Here is a 20766-nt window from a genome sequence, read left to right on the forward strand (position 1 = left end):
CAAAGAAGATGGATTGGAGTACTAAGATTGGCCTGACATGCTGAGAAGCAACATGATTTTAAAAAGGAGACACGAAAGAAGAGAGTATACAGGGTAAGATACTGCTTTTTGCATCGCAAGTCACCAAGAGCTATAAGATCAAATCACTAAATCAAAGCAAAAAATCTGGGCCCTCTATAGTGTAGATGCAGTATCCTGAGACAGTTAATTCTAGGTCTTGTGATGAGAGCAAGTGCAATGTTCTAAAATAACCCTAAAATTAGAAAAACCACAGAGCTTGTTAAAAATGCCCATGCGCGTTTTATTAATAAAAACTAACAGTGCCAAGGTTAAACAAGTCAAACAATTATAGTCTCTTTATATTCCATAAAATATTACAGAAAAGTTTATTTGTGTTTCAATAAAAAGACTACTGTCTTAGAATAGGCAGCTGACAGTATTTGTGCAGTTAATTGTTTGTGAATAGATTTTAAAAGACTACCACCTGCCCTGAAATTCCTTTTATAAAAATGAACTATTAAAAATGATTGACAAATTTTGAGTTAAAAAACTTAAAACATTCTCTATATTTAATTTCAACTTTATAATAGATTACAGGAAGATGCTTATGAAACAAATACAAACATTTGTTTCAGTACATGTCTTTATATGATAGACTTATAAGTATGTAAACAACTATATAATAAAAAGTTTCCAAAGTCTGCCTGTAAGAAATCAGGCAAATTTTACCATAAGCAATAAATCATTCCAAACCTTCAAGACATTTTATATAGCTGCACCAACTGGCAGTAAACATTTGCCAAAATCTTTGTAATTCATATGTCCCAACATACAGTGAAAAGTATATAAACTTGATGGAATCTTAATGTTAGATATAATTTAAGGGAAAATAAGTTCACAACAACATTTCCGGAATTTAACATGTAAAAAAGTAGGACGTATCTTTCTTGTTTGGTTCTTTGGACACTGTGTGATTAACAAAAAACACTACTACATTAGCTCACTATCCCTCAAAAAGTGGCATAATCAAAATACACTCCAAATAAATTGCCATTCAGTGTATTCATTTTCCACAGAAGGATAGCATTTTATTTCTCAATGGTGTGTCTACATTTAATTTAGCAAACTTCGCAAGAACATTTGGGGCAAAAATCCATTTTCCTTCAAGTAAAAAAAAAAAAAAAAACAAACCAAACAAAAACAACCAACAAACCAAAAACCCCTAAAACAAGAGTAAATAAAGGCTCTGCATTAACACACTGGTATCAAAAACACACATCCACACCACATTTAAAAATATCCTACATAAAACAATCCTTGTTTGCTTATCAGAGGTGCAATTTCTAAACTCAGAACTGCTTACCGATATTCTCCTTGAGGGATGGGGCAAAGTAATTTGAGACACTTCTCCCTAGAACAATTTATTCCTGAAGCTTGCTGAATTTGAACAAAAAATAGTCTACAAGCAAAGGGCATCAGTCGTCATCATCATTTTCATTGAAATCATCGTCGTCGTCATCGTCATCCCCGACATAAGAAACTGGTGTTTCAACTCTGGAGCCACTGTACTGAGATCCATTGGAACTTGTAGCCAACATCCCATCTCCACCATTGGAAAAATCACTGGGGGGGGGGAAGAAAGAGACCAGTTGGCATTGCTTAATGGTTTTTCCCAGTTTACTATGCTCTTAAATATATTCATGTATCTATTCCATTCCTTTAATGAATTTGCCACTGCTACTTTATAAACTGTCTTTAATATAGGTTCCAAGTTGTTTCTCAAAAGGCAGAAACAGTTGAAGTAATTTTGAAATGGTTCTTACTAAGGAAGGATTAAAAGGATTAAATCCTTTCACAGGCACCTTAGAAGTATGCTTCCCAGGTTTCTGCTAAAGCACATTTCGTGTTAAGGCTACACAGCTACCTAAGCTCTTTAATATTTTTATGAAGCACTGGACACTTGCATCACAAGTGAATCATACCTTTCAGAAGCATTAATCTTGATTCAAAGATATGGAAAATTGAGGAATTAATAGCTTCTCCATAATTCCTTGTTATTACATGGCAAACTATCATTGCTACATAAGCTGTTATTTCTAACTTGGAATTGTTTTATTCTCATTATACTTTTCTAGTTTAAAAACAAAAAAAAAAACAACAAGCAAAAAACCCCCAAATGAAAAAAACCCAACCACTGTGGCATCTCATATTTTTCCCTTTGTGTGAGTATTCCTCCACTGAAAATCCACTGTCTGGAGTATCAACTTCTTACTTGAGTATGTTCTTTCTCCACCAAAATGCACACACACATTGCAGATATGGTCTGAAATGGCTTGTTCCCAGATGAATTAACTGTATCCAGAAATATTTTACTTTGATAGAGCTAGAACATTCCATTATTACTTGCATTTTGCCAACCTTTTTTATTGTTTACTTTCTCAATAGTTTGATAAACTATTAAACCTGGTCACAAATTCTTGAAGTGTTTTTCTAAAAATCACAGAAATAGTATTTCTAACTTGAAATACATTTATCATTAAAAAACTGATTTCAAAAATGTTTGCAAAGTTATTTTTCAATCCAGCCAATGTACACAATCAATCAGGCCAGCCAGTCCCACCTCTGCGCCCAGTAAAATCATGGAGCAGATCCTCCTGGAAATTATGCTAAGGCACATGGTAAATGAGGAGGACAGCCAACATGGCTTCACTAAGGGCAAACCGTGCCTGACTAACCTAGTGGCCTTCTATGATGGGGTTACAGCAGTGACGGATGAGGGAAGAGCAACTGATGTCATCTCCCTGGACTCACACAAAGCTTTTAACACTGTTCTGCATGACATATCCTTGTCTCTAAACCAGAGACACATGGATTTGATGGGTGGACCACTTGGTAGACAAGGAACTGGCTGAATGATCACACTCAAGAGTTGTGGTCAATGGCTCAATGTTCAAGTGTAGACCGGTGATGAGTGGCATTCCTCAGTGGTCCATACTGGGACCTGTGCTGTTCGACATCTTTGTCGGCGACATGAACGTCAGGATCGAGTGCACCCTCAGCAAGTTTGCTGACAACACCAAGCTTGAGTGGTGTGGTTGACATGCTGGAGGGAACAGATGGTATCTGGAGGGATCTTGACAGGCTTGAGAGGTGGGCCAGTGTGAACCTCACGCAGTTTAACAAGGCCAAGCACAAGCACCTGGGTTAGGACAACTCCCAGTATCAATACAGGCTGGGAACAGAATGGATTCAGAGGCCTGAGGAGGACAGCTCAGGGGTGCTAGTGGACAAAAGCTCAACATGTATCGCAAGTGCACTTTGCAGCCCAGGATACGGTTGGCTTTCTGGGCTGCACCAAAACAAGTGTGGCCAGCAGGTTGAGGGAGGTGTTTCTCCCCCTCTACTTGGCTCTTGTGAGACCCCACTTGGAGTACTGCCTTCATCTCTGGGGTCCCTTAACATAAGAAGGGCATGGCCTCCTGTTGAAGCAAGTCCAGAGAAAGGCCACAAAGATGATCAGAGGGCTGGAGCACCTCTCCCTGTGAAGACAGACAGACAGTTGGGGTTGCTCAGCCTGGGGAAGAGAAGACTCTAGGGAAACCTCATAGCAGCCTTCCAGTACTTCAAGGGGGCTTGCAAGAAAGATGGGGACAGACCTTCCAGCAGGGCCTGTTGTGGTAAGACACAGGGTCATCATTTTAAACTAAAAGAGAGTCGATTTAGACTAGGTATTAGGAAGAAATTCTTTACTGTGAGGGTGGTGAGATACTGGCACAGGTTGCCCAGAGAAGCTGTGGATGCCCCACACCTGGAAAGCAACCCTGGGGCTTTGAGCAACCGGTTCTAGTGGAAGGTGTCCCTGCCCACGGCAGGGGGGTTGGAACTAGATGATTTTGAAGGTCCCTTCCAACCCAAACCATTCTGTGATATGTTTCTATGCACACTGTTGTTGTATGGAGCTAATTCAATGGTCTGCCATCACACAGAATGAAATTGTAGGGGCACACCCCAGAAGTTGTCCTAGTTTCAACTGGGACAGAGTTAACTTTCTTCCTAGTGGCTAGTAAAATGTTGTGTATTGCATTTAGTATATGATAATACACGGATGTTTTAATTATTGCTGAGCGGTGCTTACACAGCATCAAGGCCTTTTCTGCTCCTCACCCCACTCCATCAGTGAGCAGGATGGGGGGGGCACAAGGAGCTGGGAGAGAACACAGTCAGGACAGCTGATCTCAGCTGACCAAAGGGGTACCACACCGTATGACGTCATGCTCAGCATATAAAGCTGGGGGAAGAAGGAGGAAGGGGGGCACGTTTGGAATGATGATGTTTTGTCTTCCCAAGTAACTGTTAGGCATGATGGAGCCCAGCTTTCCTGGAGATGCCTGAACACCTGCCTGCCAACAGAAGTGGTGAATAATGCCCTTGTTCTGCTTTACTTGTGTGCGTGGCTTTTACTTTACCCATTACAGTCTTTACTTCAGCCCATGAGCTTTCTCACTTTCACCCTTTGGATTCTCTCCCCCACCCCACTGGGGGCAAGTGAGTGAACAGCTGTGTGGTGCTTAACTGCCAGTCAGGGCTAAACAACAGAAGCTCACAAGGAAAACATATCCATTGAGACACTTTCAAGAGTTTCTGCCATCCTGCACACTTATCCAAAAGGAAGATACTAAGACATCAGTCTAGCTGTAGTCAGATGACTTAAATTATCTGCAGAAGCAGTTTCAAAAACAAAGAAAAAAAGCTTAACTCTTGTGTTTCTGTGATCTTTGAAAGTATAAACGCAAAATCCTGTCTCCCCTCTTTCTGATAAAAATGGAACTGGATTTCATAACCTGAGTACCCTAGCAAGACAAAGAAACTGGGATGAAGGCATTGGTAGCAGCATCTTCAGTTTTCTGCAGACTTTCTTTAGAGACATTGCTAAATAAATTTATAGCCTTTATCTGCCTTGCCAGAAATTTTTGGTAGCAGAAAAGCTACACATCTTCTAGTTTCCCATTGCCATGAATATTTATGTATGTACTATAATTACACATAATTTGTCACTCCCCTTTTCCAACCTCCTAATATACAGAAGTGGTAGGAGCTCTTGTGTTTCTCACTAAGATAACGAAACAACAGTCATCCTCTGGTTTTCTATTGGCCTCTGGCTAGTAGTGGCCTATTCAAATTTCAAAGTATTAAAAATACATGAGCTCTTTTTCACTAACACCATGCTCATTATCACAGAGGGAACCTCAGTGAAAACAGGCGATTTTATGTACCATGTTAAGTTCTGCTTCTCTAAAGATATATTGGCACTATTCCTATCCACGCTTCAGCTCCCTAGCACGTAACAGGCAGAACTTTCCACACCTTTCTGGGCAGCTGGAATGGCCTGGAGCATAAACCACACTCTTCACCATTGCTAGTCCTGCACATCCCTGAGCTTAACTTTCCCTTGTAAGTTATTTCCTTATTTTTTTGTACCACATTCAAGTCTATCATCTGCAAAAAGGGTTGTTGTTTTTTTAAAGAGAAATGCTTTAAAAACGTAATCGCATTAGCCTTTTAAAGTAAGCTACATACCACATCTTTAGAAGGACCTCCTTCCAACACTGACAGAAGGCAGATGGTTGAGGAAAAGCTGCCAGAAGACTGTCGTCAGAGAACAAGAACAAAGCTATATTTCCTTCTCTAAAGAAATACCATCAATACAGGATTTTTGCCTTTAAACACAAATGGTTTAAATGTCCTAAAACCTAGGACTTCCTGAAGAATTTCAATGGTATAGCAATTTCACAAATAATTTACAAAGCAGAGGCTGCCAGTGATTCTGATATGGGAAATCCACTGTTCTGGAAAGAGCTAAAGTAATCTAGAACTTGTCCTCTCCTCTCCAGCCTCACTTCAGTGCCTGCTAAAATATTGAAACAGATCCTCCTGGAAGTTATGCTGAAGCATATGGAAGACAGGGAGGGGATTAGCGACAAACAACATGGCTTCACCAAGGGTAAATTGTGCCTGACTGATCTTCTGGCCTTCTGCAAGGGAGTAAATGCGTCAATGAACAAGGGAAGAGCTACAAAGTAATCCACCTGGGCTTCTGGAAGGCCTTTGATACAGTCCCCCACAACATTCATTATCTCTGATCTGGAAATACATGAATTCCATAGATGGACTATTTGATGGATAAGAAATTGGCTGGATGGTCATGACCGAAGAGTTACAGTCACAGCCCAATGTCCAAATGGAAACCAGTAATGAGCACTGTTCCTCAAGGGTTCATATTGGGACCAACAGTATTATATACAGAAGAAATTTTTTACAATGAGGGTGGTGAGGCACTGGAACAGGTTGCCCAGAGAAGCTGTGGATGCCCCAATGCCTGGAAGTGTTGACAGTCGGGTTGGACAGAGCTTTTGAGCAACCTGATGTAGTGAAAGATGTCCTTGCCCTTGGCAGATGTAGGTGAACTAGATGAACTCTTAAGATTCCTTCCAACCCAAACCATTCTGCAATTCTAAATTCAGCCAGATAGGATTTAGTTCGACTACACATACAACAGTTAGTTAAATAACTTTTCAGATAAGTCTAAGTTTCTGGACATAACAGAAACAACTGGTAGAAAATTAACATTTTTACAGATAATTTGTTCAGCTAATCAGCTTGCTCAATTCAAGTATTTGTTAACGTTAAACAGGTCAATGATATCTGACTCATCTTACAACTCAGTGGAGCTCACAGAAAGACATCTTTTGGATTAATGCAACAGCAAGAAACCAGTGAGAGTGACCACATAAGGAAAAGTGTCTTATATAGCAGGAGAAGTTCAGAAATTACGTAAGTCACTGTTTATCACTAAACCAGCTTCTGATGCTGTTTAAAATCCAGACAACAAGACCTTTTTTTTTCCCCCCCTCAAGTTAAACACTAATGACCAAGGGAGAATCTTGCCCATATTGTATCTTTAAGGAACTATCTGTTTTCTTTTCAAACTCAAAGCAATACATTCAGGATTAACACCAGCCTAATCAATTTATTTTCCACTACACAGGAAAATATTTCTTTAATGACACTGGTAAGAACCACCACTATTCAAGTAAAAGTGTCATCTGAGAGTAATTTAAAACACATATCCACACAACATTTAACCTAACCAGAACTGGTTTCATTAAGTATTTAACCTCTAATTAAGTTTCTTTGATGATCACAGATTTTAAAAGCTAACTGGTAATTTCCATCTTACCTGGCTGAAAATCTTGTGCCATTTGACGCAGAACCTGATGAAGATGTGACATATACACTGCTGATTGATCCCTGAGCCATTTCTGTAAAATGAACAATATGCGTTTCAAGAATACTTCAAAACACACCCATCTAATTCAGTGGAAATGCTTAATCCTTTTGAACTCCAGAAAAGGAGTCTTGCACCCAAGACAACGTAAAATACTGATGTACTATATGCTAAATAGCATAATTAAAAAACAATAAGCTAGTGCAACATGAAAATTTCAAAATACATTTAAAAGCATTTTATTTTCCAGTGAGCAAGTCAGATGTCTTCAGCATTCTTATATAATGAAAATGATGAAACAATACAAAAGAAGCCATCACCATGTCTGCACTTACTACATTTTGCCTTTGCAGGTGTCCTCTTAAAGAATTACATACTGCAAAGATCTGCTTACATGGTGTAATGCAAAACTTGATTCTGCAAAGAGCAACAGCACATCTGCTATGAATCTCTTCTTATTTGTTCCCTAAGGTACACTAAAAAGCATATATGCTTGAGAGCCTGTCAGAAATCTTCAATAAAAATCAGTGGAAATTAACTGATCTTGGATGTTTTCATGGTTTTATCTTGAGTTACATATTAAAGAGCAAAACAAAACAACTCTTGGAGTAACCAACCTGTCACATATGGTTCCAGAGCTTTAGGAACCAAACTCCTTGCAATCTTTAGGTCCTCTGCTGAACAGCTTCCAGATTCTAGCCCACAAGCCATTCCCATTCGTTTTAGCACTTCTATATCATCATGAATTTCAAAAGTATTGTCAAAATTAAATAGATATTCAAACCTGAAGAGAAAAAAAAAAGTCTCAATTGGCTTCAATGACTTTCCAGTTTCAGAAATTGCAGCATTTCAAAAGCTTAACACACAGTGTTAGTGACACATCACATGAATCTATCAAATCTTAAGATTTATGTATTTGACAGCAAGCAACTAAAACTATAATTATACACACTATACAAATCATTAATAGGTTTAACATATACAGAGTTTTAATTAAATTGTTGCACGTTTGGTAATTTTTTCTTTACTCCCATTTCTCTTCTTACTGTGACTTTTGCACATTTTTAAACTTTTCTAAAAGTACTTCTAAATGCAAGGGGAAACCATGGTTATATTCAGCTTTTATTTAGCAGATGCAAACCCTAGCTTTTTGAACTAGAAGTAGAGAACAGCGGTTCTAAAAGCAAAACGCATTTTCATTTCTGGTGGTTACATTTCATCACGTTAAAACTAAAAGGAAAACACTATTTGGTAAAGTATGACACAAAACTGCAGCAGAGCTGCCTTACTTTGCTTCTAACGTCTCTAGACAGTAAGTCTTAAATAAGTTATTAAATGTGAATGCAATTATTCTGTTTATTAAAAAGCTCTATGAAACTGTTTCTATTCAACATGCATTTCAGACAGGTAAAACTTTAAGTCATGTTCTCAGTCTACAAAAGGCACAAGTAAATTTATTTGTATTTCATTTTTAACAAGTCTAGGTGAACACTTTAGCACGGACATAAAACTGATAGGTGTACCAAAAGGCAGATAGAAAACTTTGTTAACTCACTTGTCATTTGAAATACTGCAGTCAATCACTGTCTTCTTGCTGGTGTTCACAATGATAAATGGCAAATGGATGACAGAATTGGAGGGTGGCGGTCGATTCGCCTGTTGTTCTGCTTGACGGTTTCGCTGAACAAGGTTCTTGAAGGCAATTTGCTAGAAAAAGCAATAGTGATATGAAAGTATGAATTAAACCTCTAAGATCCTGTTAACAAAAAAATCCCTCAGATTGAGAATAGCAGCAATGGTTGCAGCAAGTAAATACAGAAAATGACAAGAGCATTCACCATATTCCTGCATGTTAAGACGTAAGAAACAAATGGTAATAATGAAAAAGAGAACACAGTAAAACTTAACTGAGAAAAAAAACGTACATTCTAATAACTACATCTGGACAGTTCCTTGGACAGATCCTTGACAGAACAACAAGATTAAGAGTGACTGGAAAAAGGAATTTCATATAGCATTCCACTTCCACTGTTTACTATTCCCTGCTAGCTCCTGCACTCCACAAGAACAGCTGTATGATTAAAACTGTACTTTTGCTAAAAACTAGTGAACATGGGATTTGAATGTCTGATGTTAGGTTTCTGAATTACTCAGCTGAGATTAGTGACTTTACTCTCACATCCTACCAAAACTTCTTTTCAGAATTTTGTATTTTAAGGATTAGCAATTTTAAGAACTAAAAACTCAGATTAATTATTGAAACTCAAGTTACAGATCTTACACTAAGTCACCAAACTAAGAACAAAGTATTTTTCTGGTCATGGAATCAAATGAAAGAACAGGAATTACAAACAAAATCCAAAGCCAGCACAGAGACTGATAAAAATCAGACAGCTGTTGTGACTGCTGTCTCACAGCTGTGTGTACTTTCTTTCTGCATACCTTCCTTGAGATTCTCATTCCTACTGCACAGGTAGTGCAGCTACTAAGGGATACATTCCAGTGAACCAGCAGCACAGTGACTTACAGGATAGACTACTACTTCCCCCAGTGCACTAGGGGAAATCCCAGAAGAAGTTCAGCAGCTCTTTCACAGTGGTTAAGCCACTTACACAGGAGAGGCAGCAAAATCCCATAAAAGCAAGACACCGAGCATTAGAACAGACAACCCCAACCGACACATAATTTTATCTATGGACTTTAACACAGGAAAACATTCCAGATACAAGAACTGAATTGGAAAATTCAGAGGGTACAGTATGCATTACAGCTGCTGTCAGCATAGATCCTGTTTAAACATAAATTAAACTGCAGAAGAATTCATAACTCATGGAAGGCTGCTGGCTTGCCCAATAGCAATTGGCCAAGAGCATGGTCCCAGTTAAACTACTGTGCTAAATTAAAACTGCATATGCCTTTTCCTGAAATTCACCTCTAGTTGTCGTAGAATTTTCCCATCACTGGGATAAAACAACAGGAATACAGATATAAGTTACCTTGCCCTATAGACAAGAGTACCTTGACTGTACCTGTAGAATGAGTTCTTGTAGCTGAGACTGTTTTTGCTTTATTCTTTCAAGTCTTCTCTGTTTCTCCACCTTAAAGACAGAAAAAAAAAGATTTGTTAGTTTGCTGGTTTTAAGTAGCATTTTATATCAACATTTTCTCCCCTGAGAATAATTTCAATACCAGAGAACTGAAGGTAGGGCATATGATGTCAATCATTAAGGTTCTGCAGATAATTTAGAGATCTAACCATCAAGACTCACATCAGTACTACTGATGGGGACTGTAACAAAGAGCAGCATTAGAAAACTGGGGAACAAAGTACAATATATCAGGGAGAGGGTAAAAACCTCTTTTCAAACAGAAGTTACACCTCAAAGAATTATCCCAATTCTGTCAAGGAGGCAAACGGCACGCACACGAGAAGGATCCACTTGATGTAGTCTAGTGATATTGTTGGTATTGGAGAAGATCCAAAGACGCTTAAAGAAATTAAGCTGCCCAAGATTAAGTCCTCACAGTATTGAATACATACTAAATAGTAACACAAAAGATAGGAGACAAAATGGTAGGGAATAAACAGCTTCTTCAGTGGAAGAAGCTCACCAGCAGATTCCCACAAGGACTTTGAGAGTGTAATTCAAATTATAAAGGGTCAGAATAAGGGGATGAACAGCAAGGTGACAATCTGCTGACTATGTTGTATTACCTGGCATAGTAAAAAGAGAGCTTATCATAAAGCACACTGGAAGTGTCTTGTGTGTGTGTGAGTGATTATATTAATCAAAATTATTTTGGTAAGTGTAATGTGATATGTGTGAGAAAACATAATCCCACCCATGCATATTTTAGAAATAAAATAACATTAAGTAGTGATCTTAAATCACAGTAATCTACAAAGCCCATCAGCTCAGTATACTACAGCAGTCAAAACTCTGAATTATTAGGCAAGGAACGGAGAACAAAACACAAATTATCACTACATCAGTGTATGAACCAGAGTGTTTACATCTTGAATTCTGTATTTCAGTTGTTCCTGTTTCAAAAAGACCATACCAAAGAACAATCAGGATAATCAATAGTACAGAACAGATTCCATAAAAGGGAATAAAATAAATAAACTAGGACTCTATAGAAAGCAGAACGAAATAATGGGGGAGAACATGGGAGTTATGTATAAAACCATGAATAGGATGGAGAAAGTGAATAAGGAATTACCAGGTCACCATCACTTCCAATCAAAACAAAATATCAAAAATCAGAAGTATATCAAATATAGTATGTTCAAAACCAAATAAAAGGTATTTCTAATACCTAATAAAAGTTTCTAATGTACCTGAAACTCTCTGCCACAAACGATTCAATATTAGAAGCAAACTGTACAAAGTGAAAATTTGTGAAAGAAAAATTGAGGGCTACTAAATAGAAGGATACTGTATCTGTCTCAGGTTATGCCTGAACAAATTACAGGAAAACATCACTTTCTCTAATTTTATACTCCTTCCTAGGTAATTGCTACTGTCAGGCAAGATACTGGATAGATGGACCGCTGGTCTGAACAAGAACTCAAGAACTTTCATTCTCAGGTCCTTAACATATGCAACTACCAAGAAAACGACCAGAGTTAAAAATTTACATGAATGCAGTTTCGGTTTTGGTAAAAACAAAAAAAAAAAAAAAAAGCAGAAGTGTACACAGTTGAAAAAAGCTGGAAAAAGGCATGATATTAAAAAAAAAAAAAAAAGAAAGAAAGAAAAGGTAGGATCAAGTCTTACAATTTAGCATCAGAAAAAAAGTCAAATAACTGTCCCTCCCCAAAAAAAATTAACACAACTCATGTGAGATATTTTCCTATGACATCCATGTACACTACATTGCCTTCCATATTACTTTGAGATACAGGCCTTATTAATTGCCTTGCACCCTCTCTTTCTTGCATTATCAGAACATATTTTACAAATCTAATATTCTAATTTACACAAAAAGTACAAGTTTAAAAAGACTTAAAGTACTAAATACTTGATAGGGAACCCCTCAAAATCATATGTTCCCTTATAAACTCTTTGGCTTGATTTTTCAACAGTTTAAGGGTAAAGCTAAGGATTATCGGATGTAGTAGTAAAAAAAAAAGTATTATAGGCTTGAAAATTTCACAAATTAAATATTAGCCTTCACTAACTCATTAAGAAGAAACTCGCTGTAAAACTTGTCTCAGGTAATGTCACTAATAATTTAAATGCCAACAAAGACTGTAGAAACAGGAGGTAGAATACTCATGAAGCAATAATGGGGAAGGGAGGAATCCTGCAATTTCCTCAGTAAGGTAAGCTCAACAAATCTTAGGATTTGTGCTGTTTTCAAGACCATATTACACTTGTGGGTTGATTATTTAATGGTTAACAGAACTTCCTCCTTTTATGACGTCTAATTAACAAATTCTGACTTTGGTATCAAAAGTTATCATTGTTCCCATCTTAAATGCAAGAACCTTCACTGTGCATTATTACATTATAAGTTACTATTTTTACTTCAGTACTAGTATTAGCCTACTCTTCTTTAGGACAGTAACAATTATGACACCAAAGCCAGCTGAATGAGCCACACTTCTTTTTCTTTTTGTTCCAGTATTACTAGCAATGCCATACTTTGAGACACAGATCCAAAGAGATCTACTTTTAAAATCCCTCCAGCTAGCTGGTTCCCTATTCAGCATACAGCACAGTCATCTTTAAACCACTTTCCATACTCACCCTAATATTTATGCTCCTATTAACACACTCTTACCTGAACTAATAATTTTCACTTGGAATGATAAATATTTAAATAAAACTCAGCTTGATTAGATACCCTGTATTTTCCTCACCTAGACAGCAATTACAGTACTAACCAAAAAAACAATTATCAGTATCAAACAAAAATCTCCATAGAATTAGCCCTCTGTAGATAAGATTCCAAAATATTTTTTTTCAATTTGTCAGCTTCCACACTGACTTTTCCATCCCACTGAAAGGAATTTAGGCTTATTAAGAATAAAGACAAAGTCTCATTCTACTCTGATAAAGTGAATTGACTTCAGTAAGCCTCAGAAACTTTACTATCCTGCAAATCTCAGGATGCTAAAAAAAAATATCCTGCCAGAACTTACAAATGCCTTTCAGTATAAAACATTTTACTTCTTATCCAAGACATGCAGCAAAAAAGTCCGACACGTTCATGTAAGACCTGCAAGAAATATGTAAGACCTGCAGCAACAAAGAAGGAGCAATGCACATATATACTAATATACATGCAACAACTGTCATCACTGATGTATTATTTGGCTGGTGTCAGGAAAACCTTCCTGACTCTTGAGCATCACTACTGCAATGTTGGAAATACACATTCATCTTTCAGTTTGATTAACTTCCACTCGGAACCATTTTGCATATACTACAAAAGCTGTGACAGAACCGTATTTCTGACCTAGAAAAATTAAAATACCTTTAAGCAATCTGGAAGTTTAAATGTGTTCTACTGTAAACACAAATAAAATTTTAAGAGTCAAAAAGGACCACACTCTAATACCTTGCTATCTCAGAAGATCACATGCATATGTTATATCAGAACATATTAAAGCTGTAAACATTTATTCAAAGACAAAGCCATTGTGAACTTCCTAATATATATACCTCTAAATTCTGACATTCCTGAGCAGAGTTAGTAGGTAGACCAATCCATTTGATTTCCTTCTTCTCCTTAGAGATAATGTTCATGGCCATAAGGACATTTAAGGCATCATAGACACGTCGTCTAATATTCTTCTGGTCATAAGCCTGCTGTAGACATAGCGCATTAATCAAAAACATACCCGTGTCAAAAATATTTGAAAATAAATATATTACAGTAAATGGGTAAACTCAGGTAATGTCTGAACTGTTTCATTTAGCAGCAGGAAAAGAAATACAAGTCTCAAAACAAATTTCTCTTCCCCCATTCAGTTCACGTGTAATTGACCTCCCATATACTTACTGATTCATTTGGTGAAATGTGATTATCAGTGGTACTGAATTCTGCAACCAACTCGTCTGCCACCTCATTGTATGAGGTGGTTCCTTTTCTTTGTACCTTCTCACAAACCTTCATAGAGAAATGACGTAAACCCTTGCCATTCTTCTCTCCTTTTTTGTTCCGCTTCCTAAATATACGTATAATATATATTTTAAGAAGATTTGAACTTTTGAATATTTAATGTCTCTTTTTCAAATACAGGCACACCGCTGTAAAAAAACAAGCCTTCCCTTTTGTTCTGCTTCTCACCCCTTCCCAACATTTTTTCCTATAATTTTTTTCCCCTCTACAATTTACAGTAGTTAACAATTCTAATGTCTTGATCCTGAAGCACAGTACAAATTCATTCTTTTGGCAATTCTGCTAGCTCCAGTAGCAGAGAGTAAGTTAACAATAGTGATATTCCTTGAAGAAGTCAATAAAGAAAACCTTCCAATCTTCAAGACAAAGAAGGGATGGGGGATAAATGCTAAAATATGAAAAGTAAATTACAGAAGGTAACTTTTTTGGGGGTTTTGTCTTTTTAATTATTTTTTTTTTATTTATTTAAACAGCCCATCTAGTTGACCACAAAAAATTAGATTGATTATTTGCTATGTAAGTCTGAACTGACTGAACCAAGTCTGATAACGGTTGAACTCACTAAACATTACACTATTACTAAAACACAGATCTGAAGTTATACAGTGTATAAAATTACCATGGAAACTTCAAAGTTACAAGTGCAACAGTTTCCTGCATATCTTTTAAATAAAAAGTTTCTTATAATTTGAGTGAAAAGATAAATAAATAAATAAAATATATATAAAAGATTAGTATCTGCAATGAAACCTCTCAATTCTCTACATCTCATTTCACTGTGTAGTTTCAAAGTAGAATTCTATGTGTAACAAGACACTGATGATAAATTTGGTCTTAAAGCAATTACATTTAACAAGAGGCCCTTCAAACAAAACTTACATGAGAAAAGCACCAAAAGAATGCATTCATTGTATCTAACACTTTTTTCCCAGTAAGGACTACATTTTTTTTTCGAATGATACTTCAGGATACACTTGCTCAATCTGAAACGTACTGTATTGTTTTGGAAATACACCAACAAAACAGAAATGCCAAATCAAAAACTGAATCATCAGATGAATTTCTGTGTCCTTTTAGGAGCTAAATTCTCCTAATCTAAGTAATATAAATATCTGTCAAGAGTTTACAGAAAATATTCTAGTTCCTTTTACAACAAATAAGTGGGTATTCATTCTTGAGTGACTATTGCCAGTTCTAATACAATATACTTTAATGTTGAAATGCTCTTGATGGAAAGATAAACACTGTCTCTCACACTGCTACCCTGAAGAGTACACACAATATCACAGTGAACATTTAGAACAGAAGTTCCAAACAATTTATTAGTCCTTTGTAACTTTTCTTTTGCTCACCCAGCAGACCATGGCGAAGAATCTCCAGTCTGGTTCTGTGATACAAAATGTGTGTTAGGTGTATGTGGACTTCCTACCAGGATAGTATTTTGCGCTGAAGGTCTCTGAGGTGTACCGATAACCTACAGTAAAGATAAAATAATTTGGAAAATGTTTGTCAGTAAGTATTCCAAGATACTCATATGCTGCATGGTTCAATTGATGCATTATCTAAAAAACAGTAGAAATTTTTTTCTACCTACTTCTATTAGATGCATTGAATTCATACATACCAGCAAAAAAACATCAGACTACAGTCCATACAGTTAGAGCACTCCCTAAGTAATGAGCATTTATGTTTTATCCTTCTTAAATGAGCTTTTCATGCCTGCTGGATTTCTTAACACTGTTCAATACTAACTTAGACAAGATTAAAACACACATGCCCTCTTCCCCACTGAAAGAAAAAGGGAAAAAAGGAGAACAAAACCACTGCACCAAACTACACATAAAGAAGTTGCAGTAAATTACAGTTAAAATATGAACATAGGAAACAAGCTTCAAATCACTAGAAGCAGAGAGAAAACGCAGAGCTGTTGCAAAGAAGTCAAAATTCTCTCCTGCAGTCAAGTCTCTATGACTACAGAGTCAAACCCAAAATACAAGCATGTTAGAGGCGAGGAAGAGCAAGGGCCAACTAACTGTCTTTTATCACTGCAGTGGCTGAGACCAGTTTAAGCAAAACCCTTCCACTCTGAACATGTTATGAGTACGCACTCAGCTGATCACAGTCTTCCAGCTTACAAGTAGTCCTGAAGATGTGCTAATTTGATCATGAGTAATACATATATTTGCACACAGAGCCATGCTCTCCTGATCTGTGAAGCTAGCTGAAGCAGAACTCCCACTTTTGCAGATGATTTTTTTTTATCTTTGAAATGTTATAAAAGTAACTGTCTAGAGAATATTTATTTAGGAAAACAAAATGATACTGTACAGATTTCAATTTTGTAGACAAATATGCCTATTTTGAGGGGAACATTTACTTCCCAATGGAAACAGCATGCTGCACCCCTAACATCAGTGAAGTGAAACATACATCAAATGTACCTAAACTCATAAGCACCCACAGGCTTGCTGCATTTTCCAGCAGCCACATTCTGGCTCACCAACAAAATTTGAAGTTTCTTCCTCAGGCTATCTTCAATAATTTAGCCCCAACACGAGTACAATAGAAAAACTGAAAACCCCAAATGAAACACTGAATGGGTGAAAGTTAAAATTAATCAAAATTTGAATCACCTTTAAATGCAAAAGGTGGTCTACTGGCTATCGTGATTTCAGCTACCTGGAAGGACAAACAGCTGCCATTTTTTCCCAAATACTGTGACTTTATATTATACCACCTCTCCTATGAGTTAATATACAAGTTTGTTACAACCACTTCTGACAGCTGGAAAATCTTAGGGCCTACGCCCCTTTCCAGCAGCTTTGTTCCATACTTAAAATGTTTCTAATTCTTATGGAAAGTCAACTAATCTCCTCTACTACTTTTCATAACCAAAATTTCTGATTGTGGAAAACAGAAAGAGGGTGAGGGATGCCAAACTGGCACAGCACACATGCTCACTTTTCCCCCGTGGAAAAAATACTATCAGTTCTGCTATTGACTGGTCTGGTTCACCAAATGTCTCAAAGGACTGCAAAAACCACCCATGTGCTATTCAAGTAACGTAGACAATGCAGAAAACAGAAGAAAGCTGTTAGCCAGTTTTTATTCTTTTGGATGTAGTTACAGAGGACTGGAAGAGATGATTCAATATCTTGCTTGCAGAAGCTAAAATTAGAGGGTCCCACTATTTCCTAGCTTCTTAAATCCACAAGCAGTCCCACTATCACCCTAGTGCCACATCCAAAATTTGTATGACTGCGCAGTAAGACGAAAGCCAACCAGTACAGGGAAAGGGGTGGAATTACAGCTGGGTAAAAAACGTTTGGCAGCAGCAAACCCTGGACATCTACTGGGCTCAGCAGTGCCTTGAAATACTCAACAATACACAGGAATAAATGGATGCGTGTACAAATTCACAGGCTCATTTCCAGAGTGGAAAAGTGAAGCCTGTTTAATGCATTCAAAACTTGCTCTGCATTCCCATTCTAACTCACAAAAATCTGCAAACTACCCAGAATTATATGCTTTGATGTACCACTATTAAGGAAGAATATTAAGAAACTCTACAGTCTAGAGTTTCAGAATCATCTGAGGAATTACTCAGTAATACTGTCTCCTTAACAGAAATGTTAACGCCCCTAACTTTTATTCACAAGTTCATAAACAACAATGACTTTGAATGAAAAAGAGCATGAATGAAATGAGTTAAGTAGTATCAAGTCACTGGAGGCACCCTAAAATGAAAGCTTACAGATAGAATTAGAGGATGTCTTTAGAGAAAACAGGGATGAAGTAGAGTGTGGACAAAAGCAGAAAAAGAAGTGCCTGCTGCTTCTCTGAAGTTTCCTGATTGCAAAAAAAGAACAAGATTACAGTTGAGCTCCTTGATAAAAAGATCAGGACAACAGGGAAAGCAGCAAGACAGCCCACCCTCCCACTTCACTGTACTCAACAGAAAAACTTACATGGGGACATTATTAAGAACAAGAAATCATACAACCTGAACAAAGAACACGTGCTCAGAAAATTAAGCGTTAAAAACCTGGTTTTAGCACTCAAAGGTTAGAAAGTTGAGTAGGTTCACAAGCCAACTCCTCAACTCTGCTCCCCAAAAACATTTTGCACATTGACAGAACATTTATTTCCTCCATTTTCAGGATTCTAGAGGTAATTTTGTTTATAGCTCTTGCTATTTCCTTCAGAACTGTAAAGTCACCAGAAATTTGCAACAGAAAATCATATATAAACATATACAGCTAGATACATATACAACAGAAAACGTGTATATATAGATATATACACAAAACAAAACCTCCATCTAATCTTTAACAACACACAACTAAGCATCTGATTTTGTACTGGTAACTGCCAATACAAATGTGCTGGTATGAGCACTTCTTTCACAAAAAATGAGTGCTAATATGTCCAGAGTAAGACTTAAAGTGCTGAAAAAAATTATGATTGCAAATGTACATTTCCCACAGTAATCATACTAACAAAACCACCATTAATAGTAGTTATTATTTCAGAATCTTTTTTTTTCTATAAAGTTATGATGTAAAATTAATCACAGATAACAGATGAGGATTTGTCAATTTAAACTTGTGATGAAAGACACAAGAATTGTTTTTGTGTATACATAAACATTGACTCCCTGTTTAAAGTTTAAAAAAGCATCAGATGAGCTGTAATCACATTATCATCCCCTGGTTTTTGTACTTTAAGAAAAGATTTTGTAAGTTACTTGGAAGAGCATTTAATTTTCAATATTAAACCCAAGTACATCCACAGTCTCACAGTAATACCCAAAAGGGACCCCTCTCTGTGCCATTATGGCCTATGATCCAGTTCAAACATTGTCCTCCTACTGCTGGTTACTGATTTTTAAATTAAAAGAATGCCTAATGACTCTGAATTTCCTTGTTTGGAAATGTACTAATAAAACACCTCCTAATGAATGTGTGATTTCTTCACTTAAACTCATTTTGCTACACTTGAACTTCCAAGTGGCTGCGGGAAGTAGCTAATTCACCACCACTGCCAGGAATGCAGCACAGTGGATCACCTGCACCACACTTACACAGTTGAAGAGGTACAGTTTATAGCTTCAGGCAGCCTCAATTATAAAACACTCCTTAGAGCTTAGCATTGGGAAAGGCAGATGGGAAACTGCTTTCCTATCAAGAAGAAACCCAAATACAAGACATTCCATTTCAGATGTTTACACATTACAGCTGCTTTCCAGAAGATGAACTGAGACCAACTCTTTTCAGATCACTACATTTTAATTTTGATGACTATAAAATTGACTTCTCATAACCTATGTATTATCTATTACATTATTAGATTCTTTGAAAGCTCTGGTTTCATGTACCTCACACAAAGCTCGAAGTAAATATTTAAGCAAAAGGTTATCTACATTAAGCACACAGAAACATAGTTGTTTTGCATTTTGTTCCACGTAACTTCAATCTCAATAAAAATGTGCTGATGGACTTACTTTACATTTCCCTATGTCAGATTTCACAGCAGAATCTGAAAGAGCCACTGATTTTAAGTGGCAGGACTAGCAAAAGATATAATCACCTGAATATTCAGGCATCTGCATATTGATTAGAGAGTCATCTTTGCATTTCTTTATGCAAAAGAAGATTTGTTTTACTGTAAGTCTATTAAAATTAGAAACAAGCTTAGACTATCTGTACATGCCAAGTATAATGACTACCAAGGTACAAGTCAGATTTACAGTATGCATAAGCAACAGCACAAGCAATAAAAAACACCACAAAGTCTCCTTACCACTTGTTGTGCAATGTTGACGTTAGACTGTCCAAATGTTTTTGGCAGGAGCTGTTTTCCAAGCGTATTTACTGTAGAAGGATGAACAGCCAATAGAGAAACAACCCCTAAAACAAATACAAGTAGATAGCTTCAGGTCAGCCACATTGTATTATTTTAGCAATTCCAGTTTCATCTCTATCACCAATGCTTAATATTAACTAGCTCTGAACAGCAGAGAGTCAATATCAACGTAGCATTTACACATTTGAAGCAAAAAACCCAAAATCAAGATTCATAATATATTATCTCAGGCTTTCCTCTATATAACCTTACAGGTCAGTGATCTAGTATGAACATGTTTTAATTCCTTGTATTCCAATCTTCCTCTCAAAGCAGAGTAACAGAGGCAGTGGGCATCTGACAAAGCACAGCCCCCTTCTCTTCTACCCTTATCCTTTGCAACTATTGAAATCTTGTGCCACCACCTGAAAAACACGCCCCATGCCCCAGCAAATGACAAACCCTTCTGAGGATGCTGGTCTACAGGAGATAAAATCTGGCTA

The 20766-nt window shown here is 36.9% G+C and overlaps 1 protein-coding gene across 3 annotated transcripts in view; it reads right to left on the reverse strand.

The window, feature by feature from the left end:
* Window positions 1-277: 277 nt before the first annotated feature.
* Window positions 278-20766, reverse strand: part of TFDP1 (transcription factor Dp-1) — a 49680-nt gene continuing 29191 nt past the window's right edge. For 2 of the 3 annotated variants that reach the window (XM_055801913.1, XM_055801912.1), the window contains exons 4-12: window positions 20222-20328; window positions 15772-15893; window positions 14300-14465; window positions 13960-14106; window positions 10315-10383; window positions 8841-8992; window positions 7903-8069; window positions 7238-7319; window positions 278-1623 (exon numbers count right to left, since the gene is read on the reverse strand). In XM_055801913.1, coding sequence (XP_055657888.1) covers window positions 1476-1623; window positions 7238-7319; window positions 7903-8069; window positions 8841-8992; window positions 10315-10383; window positions 13960-14106; window positions 14300-14465; window positions 15772-15893; window positions 20222-20328 — 1160 coding nt within the window. In that variant the 3' untranslated portion in view covers window positions 278-1475. The remainder of the gene's footprint in view (window positions 1624-7237; window positions 7320-7902; window positions 8070-8840; window positions 8993-10314; window positions 10384-13959; window positions 14107-14299; window positions 14466-15771; window positions 15894-20221; window positions 20329-20766) is intronic. The other variant, XM_055801914.1, reaches the window with a different exon arrangement.

Source organism: Falco peregrinus, chromosome 4, assembly GCF_023634155.1.
Source record: "Falco peregrinus isolate bFalPer1 chromosome 4, bFalPer1.pri, whole genome shotgun sequence".
Lineage (NCBI taxonomy): Eukaryota > Metazoa > Chordata > Aves > Falconiformes > Falconidae > Falco > Falco peregrinus.